Here is a 27,749-nt window from a genome sequence, read left to right as displayed (position 1 = left end):
AAGTAAGTGTTACAGGCCTTCTGTAGTTCCGTATCAGTGTAAACAGTTTAGGAGATAATCTGAGTAGCACTTTTTGATTGTTTGCAGATGATGCCGTCAGTTAGCGTCTTCTGAAATCATCGGAAGATCAAAACGAACTGCAAAATGATTTATGCATGACATCTGGATGGTGCAAGAAATGTAAAGTCACAAGCGTGAGTACAAAAAGAAAGAATTTCGATTAGACGACAAGTCATATAAATGTATAGGTTCCCAGAATGTGAATTTCACTCTGGAACGGAGGGAGAGCTGACGTTAAACTCCCTGGCAGGTTAAAACTGCGTATCTCACTGAGACTCGAGCTCGGGACCTTTGTTCTTGCGGGCAATGGCTTTATCGACTGAGCTACCCAAGCACGACTTACGCTCCCTCCTCACAGCTTTAATTCTTCCAGTACCTCGTCCCCTACCCTTCAAACTTCACAGAAGCTCTTCTACGAAACTTGCAGAGCTAACACCACTTTCTTACAGGACGGGTCGTGCGTCGTGCTTGCCTACGACCGGCACACAGTTTTAATCTGCCAGGTAGTTTCAGTACATAGATTCCCAAGTCACCTAAATACCTAAGAATTGCAATTTAAAGAGAGTGCTTGAACTACGGTTGTTCGTCCTGTGCCAGAGTACTGATGGGCTGTATGGGATCGTTAACACATATATTACACGGAGGGCATCGAAAAAGTTCAACGAAGAGCAACTCGTTTCGTATTATCACGAAATAGGAGAGACTGACACGGATACCATAAGCGACTTGTGATGCCAATCATCAAAAGAAAGGAGCTTTCGTTAAGGCAAGGTCTTTCCACGAAGTTTCAATAACTGAATTTCTCCTCTGAATGTGAAAATATTTCATTGTTGCGAACCTGCTTAGAGCGATCAAGAAGAAGACATATCATTGACGTTATTTAAACGTATCGAGAGCAAAGTTAAATGGCAACAACTGTGCCGTTTCTTATCTTTGGGTGTGGAGAGTGTCTGTCGCGTAGCGAGTACAGAGGAGGCATAGCAGTTTGAGTCATGAAAGCGTGCGGAAGTGTTTGTTGGGCGCTCTCGCAGATGCTGGCTGCAGCTATGATCGCGCCAGTGAAGACGCGCGTAGTTCGTTAACTGGCAGGTAATGAGGGCGCTGCTATTCTAGCTGTTGCCTGTCCGATAATTATCCGTGGCTCTGGAGCGACTCGCGGTTCTCATACAGCAGCAGCAGCAACAGCACTAGCGGCTGCTCAGCTTTGTCGACGGCTACGTTCCGTGTCGTCCGCACAGCTACAGCATCATAAGACTGTTAAATGAGAAACTATGAACTTACTTAGGCATTACCCAGTGACAATTATTTCATAAAGTATGACTACCTTGAATAATAATTTGCAATAGTTAAAACTTGTAGAGCACCTTTGTTGTCACTGTCCTCAGACATTATTACCAAGCAGGGTCCCTTTTCTTTCCATGCAAAGACAGAATAAAAGTGTTTGCACATGTATCATGTCAAGTAATGTTTCAAATCGGTCCTTTCAGTAAGGAATGTGTACCAGGTTTCTGGATTCTTTGAGGGATCATTGCTGCATTAAAATTAAGTACGCAGTCACTTTAAGGTTGTTTGTAATGGTTTTATACTATCAGTCTATGTATTAACTTATGTTGATATTGGTGTACACAAAAACTTCATGTATGTATCATCATCATCATCATCATCATTTATGACTGATTTGCCTTTCAGCGTTCAGTCTGGAGCATAGTCCCCCTTATAAAATTCCTCCATGGTCCCCTATTCAGTGTAACATTGATGTTAAGCTTGTTACTTCAAAATCATTCTTAACCGAATCCAGGTACCTTCTCTTTGGTCTACCCCGACTCCTCCTGCCCTCTACTGCTGAACCCATCAGTCTCTTGGGTAGCCTTGCTTCTCCCATGCGTGTAACATGACCCCGCCATCTAAGCCTATTCGCCCTGACTGCTACATCTATAGAGTTCATTCCCAGTTTTTCTTTGATTTCCTCGTTGTAGACACTTTCCTGCCATTGTTCCCATCTACTAGTGCCTTCAATCATATCCGTAACCTCAACCTTACTGATAAGGTAACGTGAATCCACCCAGCTTTCGCTCCCAACAAAGTTGGTCAAAAAATTGAACGGTGCACAGATAACTTAGTCTTGGTACTGACTTCCTTCTTGCAGAAGAGAGTAGATCGTAGCTGAGCGCTCACTGCATTAGCTTTGTTACATCTCGCTTCCAGCTCTTTCATTATGTTGCCATCCTGTAAGAATATGCATCTTAAGTACTTGAAACCGTACACCTGTTCTAACTTTGTTCCTCCTATTTGGCACTCAATCCCTTTATCTCTCTTTCCCACTGACATTACTTTCGTTTTGGAGATGATTCAAATGGTTCAAATGGCTCTGAGCAGTATGGGACTCAACTGCTGTGGTCAAAAGTCCCCTAAAACTTTGAACTACTTAAACCTAACTAACCTAAGGACATGACACACATCCATGCCCGAGGCAAGATTCGAACCTGCGACCGTAACAGTCGCGCGGTTCCGGACAGCGCCTAGAACCGCTAGACCACCGCGGCCGGCATTTTGGAGATGCTAATCTTCATACCATAGTATTTACATTTCTGATCTAGCTCTGAAATATTACTTTGCAAACTTTCAATCTAATCTGCCATCACAACTAAGTCATCCGCACATGCAAGACTGCTTATTTTGTGTTAACATATCTTAATCTCGCCCAGACACTCTATTGTTTTCAACATATGATGCATAAATAATATGAACATCAGTGGAGACCGGTTGCAGCCTTGTCTTACCCCTGAAACTACTCTGAATCATGAACTCAATTTACCGTCAACTCTAAATGCTGCCTGACTATCTATTTAAAGACTTTTAATTGCTTGCAAAAGTTTGCCTCCTATTCCATAATCTCGCAGAACAGGCAATAACTTCCTCCTAGAAACCCGGTCATATGCCTTTTCCAGATCTGTAAAGCATAGATACAATATCATGTGTGTAATTATGGGAAAATTAGATCCATTTTTTTTGCATACTGATCAAATGATGGCTACCACTACCCGAAGCTGTTAATCCTATGAAATTTTTAATTGTGTTCATGAATCTTATTGGAATACTGTTATCCGTAAATATAGCCCGCCAGCACTAATACTCTGCAAATGAAACACTGACGCCGGAAATGCCCTGGCAGAACGAACGGGTGCCAGATTTTCTCGTGAATTCTAGGTTTGTTGTGAGCCGGTGTCGTATCGAAACTTGAAACGTGTTATGCGGCGAGTCGCAACGCTTGTGCTAATGCTATACCTTTTTTTGCGATGTGAGCTTAATACAGTACAAACAGTGCGCAAAAACGTTTACAGGCGTCTGTAGCATCCTGTAATAATTCTGAAATGCTACAGTCCGCAGTGGTAGTCATCAACTGTTGTCGAGACGTGTATTGCGGTATTTGGAAACTCCATTAATGTTAAAGGAATGGACTGTACCTCTGACGTAGAAACATTTAACTAACAGCACGGCTGTATTATTTAAAATCTGTATTTCGGTGCTAGATCACAAAAATATCCGGAGTTTAAATTTTCGTTTGTGAATGATTAATTATACGCCCTGCCCACAAACATGATTTTAGCGGTATAATGGAACTAATCGTTTTCAAACGAACTGATCAGCTTGTTAATTTAGCAGCCCGTACACCGTAAAGTGCAGCGCAGCCAGCTTGCGTTCAGTAAAACGAGCCACAGCAGGATAAAATTTAGCGCGACGCGCCAACGTCAATGGCTGGGCACCGGTGAGGCTAGGAGTGGCTTATGGCAATTTCCCATGCTCGTTTAGGCAGATTCTGGGCCGGTCCCCACTTTCCGCCCGAGAATATACGCTATGCAATCAAGTAAAACACGGCGCCACGCAGAATTAAGTTTACACGAATCACGGACAGGGGACGTAAGCGGCTTATCGCCCACAGGTTACTGCGGCTACAGCAAGGGCATCCGGCACCAAAGTCAAAATAAAATAAATCTGACAAATCCTGTGTACAGCGGACCTTGTCCTAAAAGCGGTTAACGCATACTAAAAGAAGAAAACAGCTGCAATTGGTTCATTTCATTGAAAGTTTGTCAGAATATGCTGAAATGAATTTTTGAAGTCGTAGTACAATTTAGAAAATTCGTCCTACTGCATATGCAGTTACTACCTTCAGCTGCAACCTAGGTAGTGAATGCAGCCGGTGTTACATTGAAAGGCGAACCACGTGCAAACTGTGTGTTCGGCTATGGCCTACATTAGGTAACATCAAAGCTCTCTTCTTTGTAAACGGTAAACAAACTACACTTTTTGTCTAGTTACCAGCAAAGATAATTTTGAACACGAGGAAGAATTCTTCAGGAAATGTGAAAGTCTGCTACGTGATAAAAAAAAAATGAGTGAGGAACAATCCACAGCAGCTGTTCTCCGAAGTTATTTAGAGGATAAAAGAATACGAGAGATAAAAAAGAAATTTGAAAAATTGCGATCCACTAATAAATTTTTTGTAAGTAGGTAGGCTTCCAAGACCGCCTTTATGAAACATTAATACAACCAGGTCCGCCCCAATAGCTGAGTGGTCAGCGCGGCGGCCTGTCACGCCAAGGGCCTCGGGTCCGATTCCCCGCTTGGTCGGAGATATTCTCCACTCAGGGACTGGGTGTTGTGTTGTCCTCAATTTTGGTTTCATTATCACCAGTGGAAGGCAACGGGAAACCACCACTGGAATCCCTTCCCTAGAGGCTCATGCGGTGGGCCTCTCTTACGAGGCTTCCCCCATGACACGACCTGCCGTAAGGCAGAACACGAAGTTTAAGTCTTAATAGAACCAAAAAAGCTGACGTTTCAAGTGTCTCTCCAGAGGAGCAACTTGTGTAAAAATTATTAATTACAGACATTTAAGGTAATTTTAAATAATAACACAGTCCTGTCTGAAAAATAACAACTATTTTCCTAATATGAAACACTCTTTCCGGAATAAATCTTTCACTGCGCAGCGGCAGCGGATGGTGCGCTGTATTGAAGCTTGCTGGTAGGTTTAATATGTGTGCCACACCAGTAGTAAGATTTTACGAGTTATAGTCTTTAATGCAAATTGGTGAATGAGTAACATTGTATATCAATTTAAATCAGTTCTTCCCACTCATTTACCTAAAAACCTCCCTCCCGCGTTATTTTGCGCGACCTGTACACGCCGCCGCTACTCTAGTACCCCGGTCCCGCGTTATTTTGCGGGAGATGTTTGCACCGCCACTATTCTAGTACGCCGGTCTCACGTTATTTTGCGCGAGCTGCGGGTGTCGTCGCTTCTCTAGTACACCGGTCCCGCGCTATTTTGCGCGAGATGTACACAGCGCCGCTATTCTAGTACGCCGGTCCCACGTTATTTTGCGCGAGCTGCGCGCGTCGCCGCTACTCTAGTACGCTGGTCCCGTGTTATTTTGCGCGAGATACTCACCGTCGTACGGTGTCGGCGTCGCCAAAGTGCAGGTAGCTAGTGCCGGAGAAGCGCGGCGCGGGGTTGGGGTCCCGCGGCCGGCAGCGGCCGGGCGAGCAGTCGCAGGTGAAGCGCTCCCTGGCGGGCACGCAGCGCGCCGCCGGGCCACAGGGACGCGCAGAGCAGGGGTGCGCGCAGTTGGCGACGTTGACGCCCGCCAGTGCCGCCGCCACCACCGCCAGCGGCTGGTCGTTCAGCACCACCTGCCGGGCACAGCGGGGAAGGCCTGCACTCCTCCGAGCTCAGTCGTCGTCACATGACACCACCAAGCAGCAGCACATTGCGACCCAACAACAGGTGGGGCTACCCCTTGGATCTCAAAGTGCACTCTCCATATTTGTAGGTTGAAAACCACTGAAATTAATGTGACTGAGACTATTTTCCCTAAGTAATTAATAGTGATTGAGATATGTACGGTTCGCGTTCATGCTGTTGGTTCTTTGCCATTTTTACATCGAGTGGCGTCTTGTTTCTTCCATATTTACTGGCATAACCAAGTTGCTGGCTTGGCTCCTTGGGTGGCAGCAGCAGCCCTTATCGATACTAGTACTGCCGTACTATCTTTGGTGTGACCGCTAGTGTTTCCGGGTGGTGGTGTGTGTGCTAGTGAGTCGGTTGGGACGGAGCAGCAAGCAAGCCTCTGTGGCACGAGGCCACTGGCAGGGAGCACAGTGTCGGAAAGTGAGGCGCTAGCTGCGAGAGCGACAAGTTCGTTGCCCACCGAACCTGCACGCTGAAGTTGAGTGACCAATTGATCTGTTATGAAACCTTAACTATTGTTACATCTCTTCGTTCATTTGCGGGTTGTTGTCCTCTTGGCCATTCAGCCTAGGAGCATCGTATGATGTGATGGATTCGGCGAAATCTTACAGCCTTCTTATGTTGTGATTAATTATTAATTTGACTGTAACTTATCAGTGAAGTGTGCCAGTGTTATTTTCTGAACTGTGGCCGTTAGCGTTCCAGTTACCTGTCCTGGTCGTTAGCATAGTTTGTAGGCAGTGTGCCTCTTCTCCTTCGTGTTATTGTTGTCCAGCACGGCGTGTAGTTCTACAGCCCTTTCATTCTTTTGGTTCATATTTGCTTACAGCGGTTATTGTCCCGCTGGCTGGTTTTAGACGCCAATTGCTGGAGGCATAGTGCCGTTCGTATCCTCGTCCTCGGCCGATATTCTCCATCGTTGTGCCGGTGGTCGGACGGAAGGGAATTGGTTAAATTATTGGTCGGTCCTTGGGCCGTCCCTGGTTTGGGTTGGCATCCGATTACCTAAATACAACTCTTGGCTGCCTGTCTGTCTTCACCTTCCCAGGCCGATCCTTGGAACACTTCTGAGCACCATTTATTCTGTTTGTTTTAAATTGTGATTTTCATTGTAGTTGAAGTATTGTGCGAGGCCTTTGCCCGTGTATTAATTCAGTTTTTTTTTTTAAATTCTACACAAAGGCCTTTAACCGTGTTAAATTAAAATTTTGAGCGTTGATTGTCTTAGAATTTCTTTTTATTCTTAGGAATTGTTCAATCTGAAATTGTTTGTAATCCAGGCCCTAAGCCATTAGTGGTTCCATGTGTTATGTGTGGCCTTCAGACGAGGATTTGCGTGAACACCTTAATAAGGCCTTTTATAAGAAGCAAGGAGTTTATTCTAAATTATTTATCTGACTTGTCGTTCATACCTTCAGCCGTTGTTTCAAATTTGTTTGTGGCATTCAGCCGTGCAATAAGTTAATCACGTTTTGCCCATTCTGTTGTAAGTATAAAAAGAAATTTTCTTACTAAAAAATTGTTTATTAATGTGGGTTAATTATAGTTGTCTTTCAGATATGTAGTGTAGGGCTTCAGGCGTTAATTGTTTTCATTTCATGTTTTTTTTTACTTTCTATTTTTAATTGCTTTTGATTTCTACACCAGGCCTTGAGCCGTTCTTGTGTTTGCTGTGTGGTTTTGGGCCTTCAGCCCAGAAAGCATCTCAAGTTTTCTTCGACTGGGCCATCATCCGTATTGTCTAACTGTGCTCTTTTTAAGCCAATGTGTAAATAACTGGTACTTAGAAAAATAAAGTTGTGTGTTTGATTGTGCAACTCACAGTAACTGTTTACGGCAACAATCACAACCTTAACCTTATCCTGTTCGTTCTCTAACTACCAATCAGGTTTCACTGATCTATTCGTGAAGTATTCTCTGTTTTGGAAGTTATTTTGCTGTCAACGTTAACACTTAAATAACGAGATCGGCGACAGCCTCATTTGGGTACTGGCCCAAAGCCATAGACGCCATGTATACTTAATTATCTGTTGTACAATGATATAATTTTGCAGGTACCTTCAGTAGAATGAGGGCCGTCCAACAGGTAACACAATACATTTTTTTTCTGAAAACTGGTTGGCTTCATTCAGGATTCCAATATACTACATTATTCCCCGCACCTTTTGGCTACAAAACACCATTTTTCTATATAATGTCCACTCAGTCCGACGACCTTATGCCGCCTCTGGGAGTGTCTATATTCTCGCGTGGTATTACTTCACTCTTCGACGTCCGAGCCAACATCTTTCTGCATTAATCAACCTCCTCACTATCCACATACTGCTTTGTGTGGAGCGCATTCAGCATTGGGCCAAACAGACGGAAGTCGGTAGGTGTGCGATCTTGGTTGTAGGGGTAATGAGAAAGAATACTCCAATCAAGCTTTGTGGACTCATCTCGGGTCCGCATACGTCTGCGACGTTTTGCTGTAGAAGGTGGCTTGCATTTTTGTGGCGACGTACACGCTGAAGTAGTTTCTTCAATTTCCTGAGGGCAGTACAACACATTTCGGAGCTGATCGTTATACCATAAAGGAGGACCATCCCTTCAGAGTGCGAACAGACGTCGCCTTGATTTTGCCAGCAGTGTGTGCGGCTTTGAACCTTTTCTTCGGAAGAGACTGGTATGGCTTTACTCCTAGGATTGCCGTTGCTTTCTATTTCATGTGGTGAACCCATGAATAATTGTCTGTAACCCTATTTGACAATGAATGTCACGACCAGCCTCATAACGCGCAAGCAGTTCCTCACAGACGGTCCTATCTTACTCTTTATGGTCTTCTGTTAGATGGAGAGGAACTCAGGGGGCTCACAGCTTTGAATACACCAACTGGTGGACGAGACTGCCAGCACTCCCAACAGAGACGTCCAGTTGAGCAGCGACGTGCTCGATTGTGATCCATCTATCACCTCGAATGAGAGTGTCCGCACGTTACAGCATTACAGAAGTTGCAGCTCCGTGCTGCTGGCCGGCATGCAAGAGACTGGACACGTTTACGCGACCTTATTGCGATGTTGACAGACGCCTCGTCCAACAATTCAAGATGTTTCTGTTCACTGTCAGGACTCTGTAGACATTCTCCAAGCGCCTATGAATATCTGTGATGCTCTGGTTCAAACATGGTTCACATGGCTCTGAGCACTATGGGACTTAGCCGGCCGGGGTGGCCGATCGGTTCTAGGCGCTACAGTCTGGAACCGCGCGAGCGCTGCGGTAGCAGGTTCGAATCCTGCCTCGGGCATGGATGTGCGTGATGTCTTTAGGTTAGTTAGGTTTAAGTAGTTCTAAGTTCTAGAGGACTGATGACCTTAGAAGTTAAGTCCCAAAGTGCTCAGAACCATTTGACCCAAGCCACTATGGGACTTAACTTCTGAGGTCATCATTCCCGTAGAACTGAGAACTACTTAAACCTAACGAACCTAGCGACATCACACACATCCATGCCCGAGGCAGGATTCGAACCTCAAACCGTAGCGGTCGCGTGGTTCCAGGCTGTAAATCGTAGAACCGCTCTGCCACTCCGGCCGACCTGTGATACTCTGGTTTAGCGCCGTAGAAAACAGTGACATCTCTCTGCTTGGAACGCACCTGCGTTACAGATGTCATTTTGATGGGTACGTATAGAGGCGCCACCTATGAGAAATACTTGAAGCTACAGGGGGTGAAGCGGGACTATTCCACCATGTCCCATAACAACTTACACATTTACAACAGAAACTGTCCGAGAAAAAAAAGGGTTCAATTACTTTTTGAACTGCGATCGTGTATGTGGATAATTTGTTGCGAACAGAGTTACTAGTAAAGCAATAAATTATATCTTCGTGCCTTTGAGGGTTCTGCCTAGAAAGTATTAAATTATGTCGTATTTCATTACTGAATTTATTACTGCAAATACAAAATATACACTATGTGATCAGAAGTATCCTGATACGCCCAAAAATTTACTTTTTCATATCAGGTGCATGGTGTTGCCACGTACTTCCAACTGCCCCACATCAGCGATCTCAGTCGTAATTAGACATCATGGGGCACTCCGTGGAACTCACAGACTTCGGACGTGGTCAAGTGATTGGGTGTGACTTTTGTCGTACGACTGTACGCGAGATTTTCACACTCCTAAACATCCCTAGGTACACTGTTTCCGATGTGATAGCGAAGTGGAAACGTGAAGGGACACGTGCAGCACAAAAGCGAACTGGCCGACCTCGTCTGTCGACTGACAGAGACCACGACAATTGGAGAGGGTCTTAAAGAGTAATAGGCAAACATCTATCCAGACCAGGAATTTGAAACTGCATCAGGATCACTGCACGTACCTCATGAGTTAGGCAGGAGGTGAGAAAACTTGGATTTCGTGGTCGAGCGGCTGGTCATAAGCCACACATCACGTCCGTAAATGCCAAACGACGCCTCGCTTGGCGTGAGGAGCGTAAATATTGGACGATTGAACAATGGAAAAATGTTGTGTGGAGTGACGAATCACGGTACACAACGTGCCGGGCAAACCGATGGCAGGGTGTGGGTATGGCGAATGCCCGTCGAATGTCATCTGCCAATGTGTGTAGAGCCAACAGTAAAATTCGGAGGTGGTGGTGTTATAGTGTGGTCGTGTTTTTCATGGAGGGGGCTTGCAATCTTTGTTTTGAGTGGCACTATCACAGCGCAAGCCCACATTGATGTTTTAAGCACCTTCTTCTTTCCCACTGTTGAAGAGCAATTCGGGGATGGCGATTGCATCTTTCAACCTGAATCCTATAGAACACCTTTTGGATGTTTTGGAACGCCGACTTCGTGCCAGGCCTCGCCAACCGACAACGATACTTATCCTTAGTGCAACACTCCATGAATAATGGGCTGCCATTCCCCAAGAAACCTTCCAGCACCTGACTGAACGTATGCCTGCGAGTGTGGAAGCTAAGGATGCGCCAACACCATACTGAATTCCAGCATTACCGATGGAGGGCGCCACGAACATGTGAGTCATTTTCAGCCGGGTGTGCGGATACTTTTGATCACATAGTGTAAGTAGGTGAAAGTAAAAGATTTTACTTATAAATATATTCTTTTGATTGTACTTATGTGTAACTTTAACGCATTAAATTTTCTCGCTTACGGAAGGAACTACTAAGACAGTTTCGTCGTAATTCGTATATATGTTCCACGAAAGAAAGAGAAAACAGTTGGCAATGAGGAAAGATGGTTTGACGCAATAACAGTACATTAGTGGGGGAATGTTTCACGCAACGGTGAAAGAAGAAGTATGTTGAAGCAGTATTTAGACTGACGTGGGTAGAGAATAGACAAGAAAAAGTAGAGTAACAGTAAGAAGTGAAGCAAAGCTGTTTCTGAACGTCTCTTAGCTTTATTGAGTGTCTTATCACAGACATTAATTGTGTCATGTTGGTACTAGGTGGCGAACAGTAAAATGAAACGTCGTGAGTTTGAAAGTTATTCAATTATGGGTGCTGGTATGTCAAGGAAGCAGTCGGAGGAAGGAGCGAATTAATTTTCCGTTGAAGATCTGCGAGAGAAAAGTGACAAACAGAACAGATCAAGAGTTGTTTAATAGTGGACGCTAGAATTGTCGCTTTCACAAAACTGGTTAGCTAATTGGACTCCTATCTAAACATGGTGAGCAGGAGAGGTGAGCGAACTGTATTTATGGTTTGTGATGACAGGAAAACTTTATTGGTCAGCGAAACGGAAGGCATATTTGTTCAGGTTAGTGCTGACGGACTACGGATAACGAGTGAAATGTGTTTTGTGAAAAGGCGAATGTTAGGTTGCCTCTCCTGTTCGTCAGGTAGCTTAGAACTGCTTTAATTACTTTGAAGGCATAGTAATTATATGAAGAAGTTTGAAGTAAACGTCTACGTAGGAGTGTGGGTTTCTATTGTTCCGTTAACAGTAGCGTTTCTCAATTTTAGTCCAAAAAGTAAATAATATATCACAAAAATAATGGTACAAATTAGCAATGATGTAGTAGCAACCTTCATTATTTCCTCTCATGCCGCAAGCCGAGAGCTCGCAAGAACAGAACCATTCAGTGACATACCTGCGGAGAGAGTGCAGTTCGCATGTGGACTAGGAAACAGGAAGTGAAAATTTCTGTGGACATTTTGGTCAATGATTGTCAGAGGGTTTGCTTTTTTTTTTCGAATTGATGTGAACAGTGTAAACAGATGAATCGATTGAAAGTGAAACTGTCTTTCACTCATTATAAAGCGCCAAATGGATTTTCCTTCCTTTTACTCCCTCCTCCAACCGCGTGCCAGTGACATAACAGTGAATCTTAAATCTGTAATCCTTATTAAGTGCCTTCGGCATTGGGTGAACATTTTCCGTGAAACTTAGGAGAGTTACCTGCAAGCTGGGAGAAAAATACTTGTCAGTAAGGGTGACGAAAGGTGCCATTGAAAAGAAGTCACCCATCGTCTGTTTAAAATTCCATAAAACCAGTGGGTGAGATTTTCATATTTAGGGCAGTTGAATACAGTGGTGGAATTTGTAAGATAATAAATAAATGGAAGAATAGAAATGGAATGGAATGCTTTCGGTTACGAAAGTGTGGTTTCGAAAGCTTAGCTCCCGATGTCTCTTAAAAGACATGCTTGCAATCAGTTTGAGTGATCAGTTTTGACTTACTGCAGCTGAACACATACTTTTAGTGGGGAAATCATTCAAAAACTGATAGTCGCTCATTGAGCAACAGAGAGATGCACAGATGCGAACTAGGACGGCGAGGATGACAAACAAATTGATTTGAGAGGAGACTAGCGTGGAACAAGCACACTACCTGGTCAATAGTATCCAAAAACTTATTAGCGGACATTAAAGTGGCGTGTGTCCACCCTTGGTCTTGCACTCTGCTGGGGACACTTTCAATTACGTGTCTGAATATCTGTGAAGGAATGGCAATCCGGTCTTCCTCAAGGGCCGAAACAGAGAAGGTACTTATATTGGACGCTGGGGTCTGAAGCTAAATCGACTTTCTAACTCAACACGAAGTGGTTCCTTTGCGTGCAGCTGGGTACTTTGGGCATACCGGTCCTTATCAGGTATTTTATTGTTCAAAAACCATTGTCTCACAGATACTGCTTTCTGACATGGTGCATTGTCATTCTGACAGAATCACCGTCCCTCAGATGTTCCTCTGCCCTCACAGTACGCAATGTCGTAAAATCTTTTCCTGTCCTTCCGCATTTTATCCTTTGCTTAAGCGCAATAAGGTGTCCACGCCCTGACAATGACAAGCACCCACATTCTGTAATTCCACCTTCTCCATACTTGTTTGTTGGCACTACACATGGTGGTAAGTAACGTTGTCCATGCTGTCGTCAAACCCAAACCCTTGCATCGGATTGGCACAGGTTGTAATCTGGTTAATCACTCCAAAGTACTCGTTTTCAGTCATTCATTGTCCCACGGGGCCGCCCTTAACACCACCTCAAGACATCGCTTAGCATCGACTGCAGAAATCAGTGGCTTATGAGATGCTGCTCGACAATTGTATAACATTGTTTTCAATATACTAGCTGGACTGCGGGTAGCACTTTACAACTAGACGGCCTTCTCGAGCTAGGCTTATCGTGCCAGATGCGAAATCAACTTTGGGGAAAGGGGAATATCAAAATGCAACCTCTCTTCACATTTATGTGATCTCTGTGTTTTCGTTCTTCTTACTGGACCACTGAAAGGAAGTTAATCCACTGATACTGAAGGGAGCCAGTAGAGGAGCAACTAGTGCCACTAGATTTCTCACCGGAGCGCGACATCGTTGTGTTACATTGACTCGAGCTTGTAATTTCTACTTCGCTTAGAATCGGTTTAGATTATTCAATATTTCTTGTAGCTTGTAGTGCTGTGTCACACAGGTCGCCGGTTCAGCGGGATTGTGCACTGTCAGCTGCTGAGGAGAACGGGTGCGACACGAACGCCGCATTACTTACAGTGTGCAGTGTGACACGCTCTCGGAAACAACATTACACTCCATTCTAGAAGTCTTCATTTTCTTCTTCCCTTCTTCCTAGTCTACTGTCTGCTTACTTCAGTACCTCTCACTCTACCCTGAGCTTATCGCTCTGTTTGTTCCTTGGACGACCAATGTTTCTTGTACCAACTGGTGATTTACTTATTTCTTATGATTTTGACGATCTTCCTTTCACCCGTCCTGTCTATGTGTTCGCCCTATTCATGCTTCCTCCTATAGGTAGCCACTCATTAAGAGAGTCCACTTTACATCATTTTCTGTCTGGACCTCTCATTCTGTATTCCGAAAATCTGTTAGTTATTTTATGTCTCCGCTCAAGTCTCTGATAACTACACTTCTGGAAATGGAAAAAAGAACACATTGACACCGGTGTGTCAGACCCACCATACTTGCCCCGGACACTGCGAGAGGGCTGTACACGCAATGATCACACGCACGGCACAGCGGACACACCAGGAACCGCGGTGTTGGCCGTCGAATGGCTCTAGCTGCGCAGCATTTGTGCACCGCCGCCGTCAGTGTCAGCCAGTTTGCCGTGGCATACGGAGCTCCATCGCAGTCTTTAACACTGTTAGCATGCCGCGATAGCGTGGACGTGAACCGTATGTGCAGTTGACGGACTTTGAGCGAGGGCGTATAGTGGGCATGCGGGAGGCCGGATGGACGTACCGCCGAATCGCTCAACATGTGGGGCGTGAGGTCTCCACAGTACATCGATGTTGTCGCCAGTGGTCGGCGGAAGGTGCACGTGCCCGTCGACCTGGGACCGGACCGCAGCGACGTACGGATGCACGCCAAGACCGTAGGATCCTACGCAGTGCCGTAGGGGACCGCACCGCCACTTCCCAGCAAATTAGGGACACTGTTGCTCCTGGGGTATCGGCGAGGACCATTCGCAACCGTCTCCATGAAGCTGGGCTACGGTCCCGCACACAGTTAGGCCGTCTTCCGCTCACGCCCCAACATCGTGCAGCCCGCCTCCAGTGGTGTCGTGACAGGCGTGAATGGAGGGACGAATGGAGACGTGTCGTCTTCAGCGATGAGAGTCGCTTCTGCCTTAGTGCCAATGATGGTCGTATGCGTGTTTGGCGCCGTGCAGGTGAGCGCCACAATCAGGACTGCATACGACCGAGGCACACAGGGCCATCACCCGGCGTCATGGTGTGGGGAGCGATCTCCTATCCTACACTGGCCGTACACCTCTGGTGATCGTCGAGGGGACACTGAATAGTGCATGGTACATCCAAACCGTCATCGAACCCATCGTTCTACCATTCCTAGAGCGGCAAGGGAACTTGCTGTTCCAACAGGACAATGCACGTCCGCATGTATCCCGTGCCACCCAACGTGCTCTAGAAGGTGTAAGTCAACTACCCTATCCAGCAAGATCTCCGGATCTGTCCCCCATTGAGCATGTTTGGGACTGGATGAAGCGTCGTCTCACGCGGTCTGCACGTTCAGCACGAACGCTGGTCCAACTGAGGCGCCAGGTGGAAAAGGCATGTCAAGCCGCTCCACAGGACTACATTCAGCATCTCTACGATCGTCTCCATGGGAGAATAGCAGCCTGCATTGCTGCGAAAGGTGGATATACACTGTACTAGTGCCGACATTGTGCATGCTCTGTTGCCTGTGTCTATGTGCCTGTGGTTCTGTCAGTGTGATCATGTGATGTATCTGACCCCAGGAATGTGTCAATAAAGTTTCCCCTTCCTGGGACAATGAATTCACGGTGTTCTTATTTCAATTTCCAAGAGTGTATGTCGTAATTGCCCTCAGAACTGTTTCTTACACCCATTCCTTTGCATCTTTTCCTTTGCGCTTCCAAATAGTATCGTTGAAACACCTATAAATTTGTAAATAGTAGATTTCAGCTATCAGTCGTACTTTTGAAATTTTATTGGCAGATCCAGATTTCAGCTAGAAACTAGCCATCCTCAATGCACTATCATTTTTGATCAATGTATGTAATGCCTGTTGTTCGAGCTTCATTCACAGTTCATTGAATACTAACTGAACTGTGAATGAAGCCCGACCAACACGCATTACATCCACTGATAAAAAATGATAGTGCATTGAGGATGGCTAGTTTCTAACTGAAATCTAGCTCTACCAATAACATTTCAAAACGACGACTGATAGCTGAAATCTGTGTTTTACAAGTCAATAGCAATCGCTGCGTGCAACATCCTCTGAATGGAGGGTAACCTATGAATTTGTTTGCTTTTCGATATTTCCACTACTGGGCAGTTCTAAAAGTAATTCCACATATAAAATTAAGTGAACATTGTGTGACTGACCCAATGACGTTCCAGAGACACAAATACATTAAATCATAACACATTTTCAGCATACTGATATAATATCGATGAAAGTCTTAATTCTCGTGGCCATTGCGTCATTAAATAACTCAATCAGTGCCAGTAATAAAAAGAAAATCGGTAAGCGGAAAAGGTGTACAACGGAACAAGGCAGTGATACATATTTGTTCCGAACGACGAAGCAGCAGAGACCAGTTGCAGGAGAAAGGAACGACTTTTCCCCATCGTCTACAGACATCTACAGATGTTAAAATAACCTGTGGCGTGCCACAGGGGAGTGTTATGGGACCATTGCTTTTCACAATATATATAAATGACCTAGCAGATAGTGTAGGAAGTTCCATGCGCCTTTTCGTGGATGATGCTGTACTATACAGAGAAGTTGCAGCATTGGAAAATTGCAGCGAAGTGCAGGGATATCTGCAGCGGATAGGCACTTGGTGCAGGGAGTGGCAACTGACCCTTAATATGGACAAATGAAATGTATTGCGAATACATAGAAAGAAGGATCCTTTATTGTATGATTATATAAAATAGCGGAACAAACACTGGTATAAGTTAGTTCTGTTTATCTGGGAGTATGCGTGCTGAACGATTTGAAGTGGAATAATCATATAAAATTAATTGTTGGTAAGGCAGGTGCAAGGTTGAGATTCATTGGGATAGTCCTTAGAAAATGTAGTTCATCAACAAAGAAGGTGGCTCACAAAACACTCGTTCGACCTATACTTGAGTATTGCTCATCAGTGTGGGATCCGTACCAAGTTGGGTTGACAGAGGAGATAGAGAAGATCCAAAGAAGAGCGGCGCCGTTCGTCACAGGGCTATTTGGTAAGCGTGACAGCGTTAAGGAGATGTTTAGCAAACTCAAGTGGCAGACTCTGCAAGAGACGCTCTCTGCATCGCGGTGTAGCTTGCTGTCCAGGTTTCAAGAGGGTGCGTTTCTGGATGAAGTATCAAATATATTGCTTCCCCCTACTTATACCTCCCGAGGAGATCACGAATGTAAAATTAGAGGGATCCGAGAGCGCACGGAAGGTTTCCGGCAGTCGTTCTTCCCACAAACCTAACGCGACTGGAATAGGAAAGGGAGGTAACGACAGTGCCACGTAAAGTGCCCTCCGCCACACAACGTTGGGTGGTGGCTTGCGGAGTATAAATGTAGATGTAGATGTATATCACCCGGTTCGACTCGCCGGCGTTTTTCAGATCAGCCTGCCATACTCAGTGTTCACTTTATTGAGTGTCCTATTGGCCCAGGTGTTGACAGATGTGAAAATTACCGAACTATCAGTTTAATATGTCACAGCTGCAAAATACTAACGCGAATTCTTTACAGACGAATGGAAAAACTGGTAGAGGCCGACCTCGGGGGTGATCAGTTCGGATTCCGTAGAAATGTTGGAACACGTGAGGCAATACTGACCTTACGACTTATCTTAGAAGAAAGATTAAGGAAAGGCAAACCTACGGTTCTAGCATTTGTAGACTTACAGAAAGATTTTGAGAATGTTGTCTGGAATACTCTCTTTCAAATTCTAAAGGTAGTAGGGGTAAAATACAAGGAGCGAAAGGCTATTTACAATTTGTACAGATAGCAGATGGCAGTTATAAGAGTCGACGGGCACGGAAGGGAAGCAGTGGTTGGGAAGGGAGTGAGACAGGTTTGTAGCCTCCCACGATGTTATTCAATCTGTATATTGAGCAGGCAGTAAAGGAAACGATAGAAAAATTCGTACTAGGTATTAAAATCCGTGGAGAAGAAATAAAAACCTTGAGTATCGCCGATGACATTGTAATTCTGTCAGAGACAACAAAGGAATTGGAAGAGCAGTTGAACGGAATGGACAGTGTCTTGAAAGGCGGATGTAAGATGAACATCAACAAAAGCAAAACGAGGATAATGGAATGTAATCAAATTAATTCGGGTGATGCTGAGGGAATTAGATTAAGAAACGAGACACTTAAAGTAGTAAAGGAGTTTTGCTATTTGGGAAGCAAAATAACTGGTCGAAGTAGAGAGGATATAAAATGTAGACTGGCAATGGCAAGGAAAGCGTTTCTGAAGAAGAGAAATTTGTTAACATCGAGTATAGATCTAAGTGTCAGGAAGTCGTTTCTGAAAGTATTTGTATGGAGTGTAGCCATGTATGGAAGTGAAACATGGACGATAACTAGTTGGGACAAGAAGAGAATAGAAGCTTTCGAAATGTGGTGCTACAGAAGAATGCTGAAGATTAGGTGGGTAGATCACACAACTAATGAGGATGTATTGACTAGAATTGGGGAGAAGAGAAATTTATGGCACAACGTGATTAGAAGAAGGGACCGGTTTTGTATGACATATGCCGAGACATCGAGGGATCACCAATTTAGCATTGGAGGGCAGTGTGGAGGGTAGAAATCGTAGACTGAGACCAAAAGATGAATACACTAAGCAGATTCAGAAGGATGTAGGTTGCAGTAAGTACTGGTAGATGAAGAAGCTTGCACTGGATAGAGTAGCATGGGGAGCTGCATCAAACCAGTCTCAGGACTGAAGACCACGACGACAACATAGGTCCATTACGTAGATGGTGAGATTCTGGTCAATAATAGTGTCAGAAATTTGTCAAAAAGGTGGCACGTGCGATTTTACGTAGCGCTAGCAAGCGGGGTTGGCGGCGATGCTCACCTTCTGGATGCAGCCGACGAACGAGGTGCGCACCTTGACCTTGGGCGAGACCATGTCGAAGTTGGGCACGCCGCCGATGTAGAGGTTCTGCGGCAGCGTCATCTGCGTGAAGGCGCCGGGCGCCGTGGCCTGCGTGGGCGGCCGGTCATCCACCTGGAGCACCGCCAGCCGGCCCGTCCGCGACACCACCGCCTCGTGCCACTGGCCCAGCGACAGCGGCGCGCCGCTCCTGCTCGACACACAGCGCGCCATCAGCCGGGCACTTGGCACCTTACGTACCCAGTAAATCCCTGGCGCAACGCAACTAAAGGATCACTTTTCCCAGACCCCCCTACGTGTCTCGCATTCGGACGTATAAGTTTCAAATATGGCTCTAATTTGCCAATAATCTGTAAGGTGGCAACGGCCTTGCACCTTACATGAGTCCATTTAACGTGTCACTTTAGGTTTCGTTGGAGTAATACTCTAAATTGCGGTGTAGGAAATGGTGTACGAAATCTATGGTTCAAATGGCTCTGAGCTCTATGGGACTTCTATGGTCATCAGTCCCCTAGAACTTAGAACTACTTAAACCTAACTAACCTAAGGACATCACACAACACCCAGTCATCACGAGGCAGAGAAAGTCCCTGACCCCGCCGGGAACCGAACCCGTGAATCCGGGCGTGGGAAACGAGAACGCTACCGCACGACCACGAGCTGCAGACTAGGAAATCTATGTGGAAGCGCATCGACAAGCGAGAATTCCGCAATTTTGCAATTATAACATTTTGCGGAAATGCAGTACGCGAGACAGAGCTCGGCTACCTCCGCACCTAGCTGCCGAAGGCCACAGCCTAAAGCCGCCGGCACACGGACTGTGCATCCGAGCGTTGAGCGATCCGAGTTTCGGACGTCATAGCGTGGAATAGCACGTTCGGGAGTCTTTCCGAACGTGCAGAGCAATATCTGGCATGTCAGATATTCTGAGCGTGCGTCTGAGCGTTGACCAATGAGATGGTACAACGCCGCCTACGTCACACGCACGCCGTCTCCCTTCAGTAGAGAGTTGTGAGGCGCCATATTGGCATTCATTTCGAGCTTATATATATATATATATATATATATATATATATATATATATATATATATATATGCTGTTTCTGAGCATCAGCAAATTCAGAATCATTGGAAGCCCCGTTGTTAACTGTGTGATACGTTCCTATAAAATAACGAGAAACATCATATTCGAGGCAAAAGTATTATTATAAATTGCCTCTTATCAGAATAGGCTATTTGAAGGCAGTGACACAAAGATGATCCACCCAAAACGCATTGTTCTTGCACAATTTATTATAATTAAATTTGAATTAGTAACGTATTAACAATAACGTTCTCTGCAAAGGGTAACAAACTTGCATTACTTGCGAGAGGTGTCCGTGTGTTGTTGGATTAGCGTAATGAGTAGTGTAACTGTCTCGTATTTCATTGAAAGTTGGGGCGGTGCTTCGCATCTTGCCACTCTTGTATTTTATTTCTTAACATTAGCGTTTTTATTAGGTTCTGACACTTTATTATTAATTTAATATAAGTATATACTATCATATTTGATGTTATGTAAATATAAGTTCACCTTTTTTTGAGGGGTGACCTCGTTCGATTGGTTTAATCTACAGGACAGCTTGCGCTACTTCCATAAAGATATTATGCTCCTTTTCTTTTACGCTTCGTAATTCACATGTTGCAAAGATTTTGCTATTGGGTAGGAACAGTGATTAAGTAAGACTGACGTTGGGGTTTTAATAAAATGTGGAAATGATGAAATAATGTTTATCTTATGCGGAGAAGTATTCCAAATTTGTACCGCACTGTTTGTAATGGAACTTTTATATGTCTCTGTCCTTATTGATTGGACAAGGTACTTTCCTTTTCATGGACGATGGAGGAAATGTGCGTTTTAATAGAGCTAAAGTGGAAATTTTACGAGCGCCCGTTGAGTAAACAGTGTGATTTACGAACTACAAAACATCGCTCAACTGCCGCTGGAGTGCGTTGCGATCGCGTATACCACGTTGGGGCCCATTTACCGTATGCACGAGTCGCATCATTCCTGAGCGTTCAGCAGCACGTTGAACATGGCACGCTCAACGTTAACGTTCGACAGCACAGTCCGTGTGCCGACGGCTTAACGGTATGAATGGCGAACTGGGGGATTTCTGTAATCCGTTTAGAGAGGCCACAGCGGTCGCAAACCTCTAAGTACGTGCGGCTGCAGGTGTTCAAGTGTTTACCAAAACAGACCAGTCGATAGCTGGACGGGCTCTCCTGTGCGTGCTCTCGCCTATGTCCCACTAATTTTACGCCTTCGAGTAACTCAAGTGGGGCAGACCAGGAGTTCCGAATAACAAACTTTCAGTGCAAGAATCTGTGTTCGCTACGACTGGGAATCTTGCCGGGAAAATCTCGAATGGTTGAAAATGGTTCAAATGGCTCTGAGCACTATGGGACTTACCTGCTTTGGTCATCAGTCCCCTAGAACTTAGAACCACTTAAACCTAACTAACCTAAGGACATCACACACATCCATGCCCCAGGCAGGATTCGAACCTGCGACCGTAGTGGCCGCGCGGTTCCAGACCGTAGCGCATGGAACCGCTTGGCCACTCCGGCCGGCTCTCAAGTGGTCTCTTGGGAGAAAACTCCCAGTAAACGTGTTATTGTCCACAGCTGTGGTTCTTCCCAGCCGGCGAGGGCGGAGTTTACTTGTGAAATTTTGTAAAAATAAAAGAATGATGGAAAAGAGTTCCGTTCCCAGGCCGTACATTGATCGGCACTGGCAAACTGGGTATTTTGAGAGGTTCTAGTGATGTGATTCGCTCGGTAAAAGTTGAGGGGAGAAAAAAAAGGTGAAGAGCGATCTTGCTGGACTCTCGCTAAAGGTCTTCCGTTCTGGTCTCTCGTACTGAGAAGATGTTACCCAAGTCGTCTCCCGTCTTGTTTTTTTCGTTCTGTGTGGACGTTAGCCGCGCCAGCTCTTTGCTGCCGGGAAGATCGTTGCAAACAGAGAAGTTTACGGACAGCGGTCTGTTGTCTGAGTAGTGTAGCAGTGTACTTTCCGAGACGCCACAGGCCAACCGCACAGCCGCGCCGTCGCCGTCGGAGACCGCCGCTGCAACAGGAACATTAAGGTGAGATCGCTCCCGCTTCGTCCTGTGTTAGGAGTAACGTTAAATAGTTGGATCACGTGCAATTACTGTTTCCACAGATGTTTCGCGGTAGTTTAGGGTGCAGTGGTTCTTCGTATTTTGCGTTTTGTGTCGATGTCATCCGGTCAGTCAAGTTAGAAGACATCGCGTTTTGGACCGATTTTAGCACAGTTCACTGCCAATGCCAGTCAGGAGGATAATTTGTAAATTGTTCATTGTGCTTTATTCAGTATTGATCTGAAAGTTGTAATAAAATTATTGTGATTCAATAGAGCCTTTACTTTCAGTAGTTGATCCTGAATTCGCCCTTTTGCTTTATTTTATTTTTGTATATGTGTTTGATGTCATTGAACAACCTAAGTGTTCGTGATCGTTCATGTTTGGAAGTAAAAACAGGTGTGGTTTATCGTCAACGCTACCACCGCAGATTAATTATGGGTGACAGGGCCACATTTAAATCTAGCGTTATCCATTTTTGTGTACAGTTCCACTCCTAATTTCTCTATATGTTGTTTGTCAGGGGTGAACACACGCAAAAAGCGGAAAAGCAACGGGTTCGGAGTTACAAACCTTCCTCTGTAATATACTTATATGGATATGGTGTCTGTTCTTTCGGACATGTCTGAAAGAACAGACACCATATCCAAATAAGTATATAGTTCTGGCAATACCGGCCATGACTTTCCTCTTCTGTGCGGATGCACACATATTACCCCAACTCTTACGGGACTTGGTAAGAATGTCTTCCACGAGTAATGAGTATGTTGGGTAGGAATACTGAGTCCCGGGTTCGATTCCCGGCGGGGTCAGGGATTTTCGCTGCCTCGTGATGGCTGGGTGTTGTGTGATGTCCTTAGGTTAGTTAGGTTTAATTAGTTCTAAGTTCTAGGGGACTGATGACCATCGATGTTAAGTCCCATAGTGCTCAGAGCTATTTGAACCATTTGATACGGAGAATGTAGTGTGTGGACATATAAGGTGAGAATGTGGGTCTCGCTGGGGGCGTGCGCGAGATAGTCCCTGCGGTCGCACTGTCCTCTGTGCCCTCCGTGGCTCAGATGGATGGAGCGTCTGCCATGTAGGCACGAAATCCCGCATTTGAGTCCCGGTCGGGGCACACATTTTCATCTCTCCCTGTTGATATATATCAACGCCCCTCAGCAGCTGAAGGTATTAATATATAATTCTAATTCCTCTGTAATGGTACAAAAGCATGGAACCCTGCGACGTCACGCTCCAACTTTGTGACGGTTTAGACAGCAAGGTATCGTCAAATACGAAGAAAAAGGTGACCGCTCAGGAGCTCATGTGAGCTTCAAGGTGGATTAATTATGTGACACTGGCAGTAAATTTCACCAAAATTCTGCCCAACGCCTCTGTGGACGTGTCGTACGATGGGTAGGTCATTGCACTCCCTCTTATCCACATTTCACACTTTCCTTTAATGCGCTTTCGATGGAGGTAAGAAGCGCGACACCCAACGTTGAAATCACACAATTTTCTTATGGGAGACCGGCATTGCCTGGTGAAACGTTATTGTGATGCCTCGTGTAAGGAGGAGAAATGCGTACCATCACGTTTCCGACTTTGATTAAGGTCGGATTGTAGCCTATCGCGATTGTGATTTATCGTATCGCGACATAGTTGCTCGCGTTGGTCGAGATCCAATAACTGTTAGCAGAATATGGAATCGGTGGGTGCAGGAGGGTAATACGGAACGCCGTGCTGGATCCCAAAGGCCTCGTATCACTAGCAGTCGAGATGACAGGCATCTTATCCGCAAGGCTGTAACGGATCGTGCAGCCACGTCTCGATCCCTGAGTCAACAGATGAGGACGTTTGCAAGACAACAACCAACTGCACGAACAGTTCGACGACGTTTGCAGCAGCATGGACTATCAGCTCGGAGATCATGGCTGCAGTTACCCTTGACGTTGCATCACAGATAGGAGCGCCTGCGATGGTTACTCAACGACGAACCTGGGCAAAACGTCATTTTGTCGGATGAATCCAGGTTCTGGTTACATCATCATGTTTTGCGACATCGCGGTGAACGCACATTGGAAGCGTGTATTCGTCATCGCCATACTGGTGTATCACCCGGCGTGATGTTATGGGGTGCCATTGTTTAGAAGTCTCGGTCACCTCTTGTTCGCATTGACGGCACTTTGAACAGGCTCTACCCTTCATTCGATCACTGCAAAACCTTACATTTCAGCAGGATAATGCACGATCGCATGTTGCAGGTCCTGTATGGGCCTTTCTGGATACAGTAAATGTTCGACTGCTGCCCTGGGCAGCACATTCTCCACATCTCTCACGAATTGAAAACGTCTGGTCAATGGTGGCCGAGCAACTGGTTCGTCACAATACGCCAGTCACTACTCTTGATGAACTATGGTATTGTGTGGAAGCTCCATGAGCAGCTGTACCTGTACACGCCGCCCAAGTTCTGTTTGACCCAATGTCCAGGCGTATCAAAGCCGTTATTACGGCCAGAGGTGGTTGTTCTGCGTACTGATTTCTCAGCATCTATGCACCCAAACTGCGCGAAAATGTAATCACATGCCAGTTCTAGTATAATATATTTGTCCAATGAATACCCATTTATCATCTGCATTTCTTCTTGGTGTAGCAATTTTTAATGGACAGTAGTGTATTTTTCTTAGGTTTCTTGATTACTAACAAGCAAGAAGTAGTGTAAAATACTCAAATAATGCGCGAACCGGTTGGCGAAGGTAGAAAATTTTATTTTTCGTATATGAAAACTGTCAGGTTGGATTACTTTCGCAAATTTCCAAATCTTTTTAATACAAATCTGACAGACGCATAAATACGAGGATGAGGCGCATAATATTTTAGCGATATCTTGCCGGACGAGGCGAAACGCAAACAGCGCAGCGACTCAGCGGAAGCTACGCCCGGCTCAGGCAGGGGATTTTCGCGGCGCTCGGTGTGGCGCGGCGCATGGAGCAGCGATAAGCGCCTTATACAGCCGGTGGAGCCTGGCTGGGCCCAGGCTTTCTGTTCGTTTGCATTCGCGCGCCGCCGGCCGCAGAAGGTCGAGCTCTGCGACTGGCGAGGTACCACACCTGCGGAGGCTGGAAACGCCACCATGTCGACCTGAAGGCGAAGCAAGCTGTACAGCCGACAGGAGCTCTGAACCTCCAAGTGACTCTCGGTCCATCTCTGGTAACGTACAAGGGAAGCACACATCCCAATGGGCCACCGACGTTGTTCACAGTTCGCACAAGTGTAGGGCGTGCTTATACTCAAAGCCGTCGGCACACGGACCATGCTGTCGAACGTTAACGTTGAGCGTGTGCGCGCCAAGTTCAACGTGCTGCTGAACGCTTAGGAACGATACGACTTGTGCATACGGTACGTGGGCCCCAAACGTGGTATATTCAACGGGCGCGCGTAAAATTTCCACGTTGGCACATTTCTTCCATCGTCCACGAAAAGGAAAGTACCACGTCCAATCAAAAAGTACACAGGCTTATAAAAGTTCCATTACAAACAGTGCGTTACAAATTTCGAATACTTCTCCGCATAAGATAAACATTATTTCATCATTCCCAAATTTTAGTAAAACTGTTGTGACGCTGCCAGACACCACACTTGCTAGGTGGTAGCCTTTAAATCGGCCGCGGTCCGTTAGTATACGTCGGACCCGCGTGTCGCCACTATCAGTGATTCAGACCGAGCGCCGACACACGGCAGGTCTAGAGAGACTCCCTAGCACTCGCCTCAGTGGTACAGCCGACTTTGCTAGCGATGGTTCACTGACTACTTACGCTCTCATTTGCAAAGACGACAGTTTAGCATAGCCTTCAGCTACGTCATTTGCTACGACCTAGCACGGCGCCATATTCAGTTACTATGTATCCTGAACAGACAATATTGTGAATCATGTACCGTCAAGAGCGACGTTCATCATTAATGGAATAAAGTTAAGTATCAAACCAGCTACGCCCGCTTTCTACATTCTAATTCCTTGTCATGTTCTAGACCTCGCGTTAGTATAGTCCTTCCCTCCTCACGCCAGCCTGCGTGAGCTAAAACGCGTCCATTTCGACCTCCTCTAGCAACATGGTGTTGTCTCTTCTGCCAACTACAACAAAAACCCCAAGGTCAGTCTTACTTGATCACTGTTTCTACCCAGTAGCAGAATCTTTGAAACATGTGAATTACGAAGCGTGAAAGATGGAGCAAAATATCTACACTCCTGGAAATGGAAAATAGAACACATTGACACCGGTGTGTCAGACCCACCATACTTGCTCCGGACACTGCGAGAGGGCTGTACAAGCAATGATCACACGCACGGCGCAGCGGACACGCCAGGAACCGCGGTGTTGGCCGTCGAATGGCGCTAGTTGCGCAGCATTTGTGCACCGCCGCCGTCAGTGTTAGCCAGTTTGCCGTGGCATACGGAGCTCCATCGCAGTCTTTAACACAGGTAGCATGCCCCGACAGCGTGAAAGTGAACCGTATGTGCAGTTGACGGACTTTGAGCGAGGGCGTATAGTGGGCATGCGGAAGGCCGGGTGGAGGCACCGCCGAATTGCTCAACACGTAGGGCGTGAGGTCTCCACAGTACATCGATGTTGTCGCCAGTGGTCGGCGGAAGGTGCACGTGCCCGTCGACCTGGGACCGGATCGCAGCGACGCAAGGATGCACGCCAAGACCGTAGGATCCTACGCAGTGCCGTAGGGGACCGCACCGCCACTTCCCAGCAAATTAGGGACACTGTTGCTCCTGGGGTATCGGCGAGGACCATTCGCAACCGTCTCCATGAAGCTGGGCTAAAGTCCCGCACACCGTTAGGCCGTCTTCCGCTCAAACCCCAACATCGTGCAGCCCGCCTCCAGTGGTGTCGCGACGGGCGTGAATGGAGGGACGAATGGAGACGTGTCGTCTTCAGCGATGAGAGTCGCTTCTGCCTTGGTGACAATGATGGTCGTACGCGTGTTTGGCGCCGTGCAGGTGAGCGCCACAATCAGGACTTCATACGACCGAGGCACACAGGGCCAACACCCGGCATCATGGTGTGGGGAGCGATCTCCTACACTGGCCGTACACCTCTGGTGATCGTCGAGGGGACACTGAATAGTGCATGGTACATCCAAACCGTCATCGAATCCATCGTTCTGCCATTCCTAGACCGGCAAGGGAACTTGCTGTTCCAACAGGACAATGCACGTCCGCATGTATCCCGTGCCACCCAATGTGCTCTAGAAGGTGTAAGTCAACTACCCTGGCCAGCAAGATCTCCGGATCTGTCCCCCATTGAGCATGTTTGGGACTGGATGAAGCGTCGTCTCACGCGGTCTGCACGTCCAGCACGAACGCTGGTCCAACTGAGGCGTCAGGTGGAAATGGCATGGCAAGCCGTTCCACAGGACTACATCCAGCATCTCTACGGTCGTCTCCATGGGAGAATAGCAGCCTGCATTGCTGCGAAAGGTGGATATACACTGTACTAGTGCCGACATTGTGCATGCTCTGTTGCCTGTGTCTATGTGCCTGTGGTTCTGTCAGTGTGATCATGAGATGTATCTGACCCCAGGAATGTGTCAATAAAGTTTCCCCTTCCTTGGACAATGAATTCACGGTGTTCTTATTTCAATTTCCAGGAGTGTATATATAAGTAGCGCAAGCTGGTCTTTACATTAAGCCAATCGAACAGTCACCCCTCAAGAAAGGTGAACTTTTATT

General features: G+C 46.1%; 1 protein-coding gene across 1 annotated transcript in view; it reads right to left on the bottom strand.

Annotated features, from left to right (window-relative positions):
- Window positions 1–27,749, bottom strand: part of LOC126272589 (pikachurin-like) — an 887,807-nt gene that overhangs the window by 29,754 nt on the left and 830,304 nt on the right. The window contains exons 9-10 of the mRNA XM_049975515.1: window positions 18,843–19,071; window positions 5,516–5,757 (exon numbers count right to left, since the gene is read on the bottom strand). Coding sequence (XP_049831472.1) covers window positions 5,516–5,757; window positions 18,843–19,071 — 471 coding nt within the window. The remainder of the gene's footprint in view (window positions 1–5,515; window positions 5,758–18,842; window positions 19,072–27,749) is intronic.

Source organism: Schistocerca gregaria, chromosome 5 (genome assembly GCF_023897955.1).
Source record: "Schistocerca gregaria isolate iqSchGreg1 chromosome 5, iqSchGreg1.2, whole genome shotgun sequence".
NCBI classification, from domain to species: Eukaryota; Metazoa; Arthropoda; class Insecta; order Orthoptera; family Acrididae; genus Schistocerca; species Schistocerca gregaria.
Note: the sequence above shows the minus strand (reverse complement) of the source record. Positions and strands in the feature narration are given on the sequence as shown.